Source organism: Pyrgilauda ruficollis, unplaced genomic scaffold (assembly GCF_017590135.1).
Source record: "Pyrgilauda ruficollis isolate IOZ18807 unplaced genomic scaffold, ASM1759013v1 scaffold23, whole genome shotgun sequence".
NCBI lineage: Eukaryota > Metazoa > Chordata > Aves > Passeriformes > Passeridae > Pyrgilauda > Pyrgilauda ruficollis.
The window spans coordinates 8,800,909-8,803,976 of record NW_024522539.1 but is presented as its reverse complement, the minus strand read 5'-3'; the positions used below and the strand labels follow the sequence as shown (position 1 = coordinate 8,803,976).

The 3,068-nt window shown below is 39.1% G+C and overlaps 1 protein-coding gene across 1 annotated transcript in view; it reads right to left on the bottom strand.

The window, feature by feature from the left end:
• Positions 1–818, bottom strand: part of BNC1 (basonuclin 1) — an 18,614-nt gene extending 17,796 nt beyond the window's left edge. Inside the window, exon 1 of the mRNA XM_041469173.1 lies at positions 674–818. Coding sequence (XP_041325107.1) covers positions 674–682 — 9 coding nt within the window. The 5' untranslated portion in view covers positions 683–818. The remainder of the gene's footprint in view (positions 1–673) is intronic.
• Between the last annotated feature and the right edge of the window lie 2,250 nt (positions 819–3,068).

The window sequence follows — 3,068 nt, the reverse complement described above, 5'->3', positions numbered from 1 at the left end:
CCCACCACTAAAATACAAACAGACTGATCCTAAGAAAAGAATTGCTTGCCTTATTTTCTGGATGCTAAATACTCAAAAATAAACTGCACATAAAGGGCATACATTACACTTCACTTTAGTGGTAATTTCTAAAGAACTTAGTAGTGAAATTACATTGTTGTCTGCTCTCTAGTGCATTTATACGTCATGATAATGGTAATGTATTTGGTTAAAGCACTTGACTCAAAACACATCTGAGTCACAAATCACAGATTTTACTGCTATTAATGTATATTGAGGACTTGTACAATTAAACATTGTCAAGTATTTATGATTTACATGCTGCTACTTCAATTGGAAAACAATTACACAAGTGATGGCTCTGCTTATTATAATCAGCCTGCAATTCTGCATTACTTACTGTAGAACCGGAAAGTCACACAGTTGTTTACAGTGCACAGCAGAAAGAAAAGACAGATTTTTTTTTTTTACAGAAACTAGTTTTCTACTTTTACAATATCTTTTCATAATTAAGAAATAGAGAGCACAGCTCCCTACAGCTCTCATCTCCATTGTTCATTACCCCAAACAACACCATTGCAACATTTTTTATATCTCCACAGTGCATAGCCATAAGTAAAAGTTGCACAGTAAAAACATACATTCATATAGAACTGCAAAGAACTTTCCTTACCTCAGACATTCTTACTGTGCTTATGTTTCCAGAGCTATAAAACAGTTTCCCATTCCCTCAGTGAGTTGTACAAAGAAGTACTGGAAACACTCCTGCCTGTACAAGTACTAAGGCAGAACCATCACACGCCTCTTTACTCTTGTCTGACTCTGAGCACCTCAAGGTCTGATGTATGCTCAGGCTGTGCACAGGGGAGTGAAATAAGATCCTCCCCCTTGGTGTTCTCCAGACCTACAGTACGAAGTTGTGTCTGCCTCTCACCTCTGCAGCCAGCTCTCACCTCGCTGCCCCGGAGTGCTGTGCTCCAGCGCGCTCCTCCAGTCGCAGGGCAGTCCCCTCACAGCTGGCTTGGAGAGGGCATGACACTCATCTTTCACAGAGATTTGATCAAAAGGAGTCACGGAGGCTTGAGGCGCTCCTAATGCAGTGCGAGGAGATTCTACCTCTGCTCTGGCAGCCTAAGTAATGCATTAAATCAATGCAGCTGACCTAGGGCCTATTACAATTTTTTTTTTTCCCTTCTTCTCAGAGTGTACAACTATCTGCAAATAAGCTATGAAGTACTTACGAGTAAAATTACTTATTTTTAGTGTCAGCGTTGTTTTTCAAATTGCAGCTGCTGCAGGTTTGATTTTTTTCTTTTTAAACATTTGCAGGTCTCAAACATTTGCAGGTCTGTGAGTGGGGTGTGTATTTTTTTAAAGTTAAAACATTTCCCCTTATCAACTGACTTTTGAGCTAGGGCTGAATTTTATTCCTTTTTATTAAGTTGAAGCTTCCTATTAACAGCAGTACAGGTCATAAAGACAGGAGAAGAATTACTTTCTAGTAATTGGGCCAAAATCTGGTTTTAGTTATTCAGGTGTTGGGTTGCATTCGTGAGCTAGAGCAGGATTTTTGTCATAGTCCTTTCTCACCTATTTAAAAAAAAAAAAAAAAAAAAGAAAACAAAACAAAACAAACCCCTAGGACAAAACACTTCCCTTCTCCTCGCCTTTTAACTCCTGTAGATAATTTCTTTGCACTCTGCTAACTCAGGAATACACTGTAGTAGACCAGAGAGACATGAGCAAGTTGCAGTGAACTCAGAGGGAACCCCTGTAGGAACATACCAGGACAACATCTGACCAGATGAATACCTGTAATCCTATAGGAAAGCAGTAGGAAATAAGATGGCTGTAGGGAGAAGACAGCTAACATATTATTATTGTTGGTTTATTAGTTGTCTTCTGCTAATCCTGTTTACTATTCACTAGATAAATGCACAAGGCTTAAGAATTTACATTTTGCTAAATACTGATGTAAAGTTAATATTAAATGCATGACAGTAATTGGAATCAGACCAGGATAAGGCCAATGTGATCCCAGAATCTGGTCCTACAGAGCATGACAGGAAGCACACACTCTCCTAAATCCTTAGGTTTCTCCATCTATACCTTATTTCTCCTGCTAAGCTCTTGAACAAGATGGGAAAACAGAGAGGGGGATGGAGTTTCCTAGAATGGTCTGCCAGATCCTCCTGGCAAAAAGCACTCAAGTGTGGCAAGAGTCAGCCACCAGTGTGACTTGGTCCATTCCCAACAGAGCACCACATGGAGGCTCCAGTGCCACCTCTGGGCCCTGCAAGATGCTCCAGGCACTTCTCTTGTGGACACAAGGATTATCACTGGTCTGGTAAACTGTGGGAAAAAGAGCCCAAGAAGTCATGGCCAAGAAGGTGTTATTTGAACTGATTCTTAACAGCAGTGCTTTAAAAGCATCTGCTCTGTGATGGGCACAAAACCTAGCTGTTCTCTCAAGATGTTAACTCAAAGCCAAAGGCACACCTTGTTACTAAAAATATATTTCCTTCTTAATGAAATAAGCAGTGATGTTAACTAAAAAGGACTCAACATGATTGAAGATTCTGCAACAAAGGTGAGAAGAGTGGCTTAAGATTACATAAACTGCCAGAAGCTCTGAATTGACTTCAAAATGATAAGTGACTAAAACTTAGATGTGTGGAGAGCTGTGCTCCCCTCTAGCAAGTTCCCAGGAAAAACCTATTTACCAGCTATCTGCCATTTGCCTGGAAGATGATAATTCTTATTAAATGGGCTAACTATCCATAGCAAACAATTTAGGACCAATTTACTGTTTTCTTAATTAATTATCTACTAACAGTCTTTTATTTTAAGCTTTGTTTTCATTATTCAAGCTTTTTCAATGAATATTTAATGGGAGCATATTCATGCTCTTTTGAAATTGTTCATCATTTCTGATTAGCAATTTTTCAGTGTTTTACTACCTGTGTGTCTTTTAGCAGAATCCAATGATCCCTAGTATAATGTGACATGTGCAAGGCATGATTTGTATCTGCAGGTCAACTTCTAAAGGAATACTGGTACATTAACGG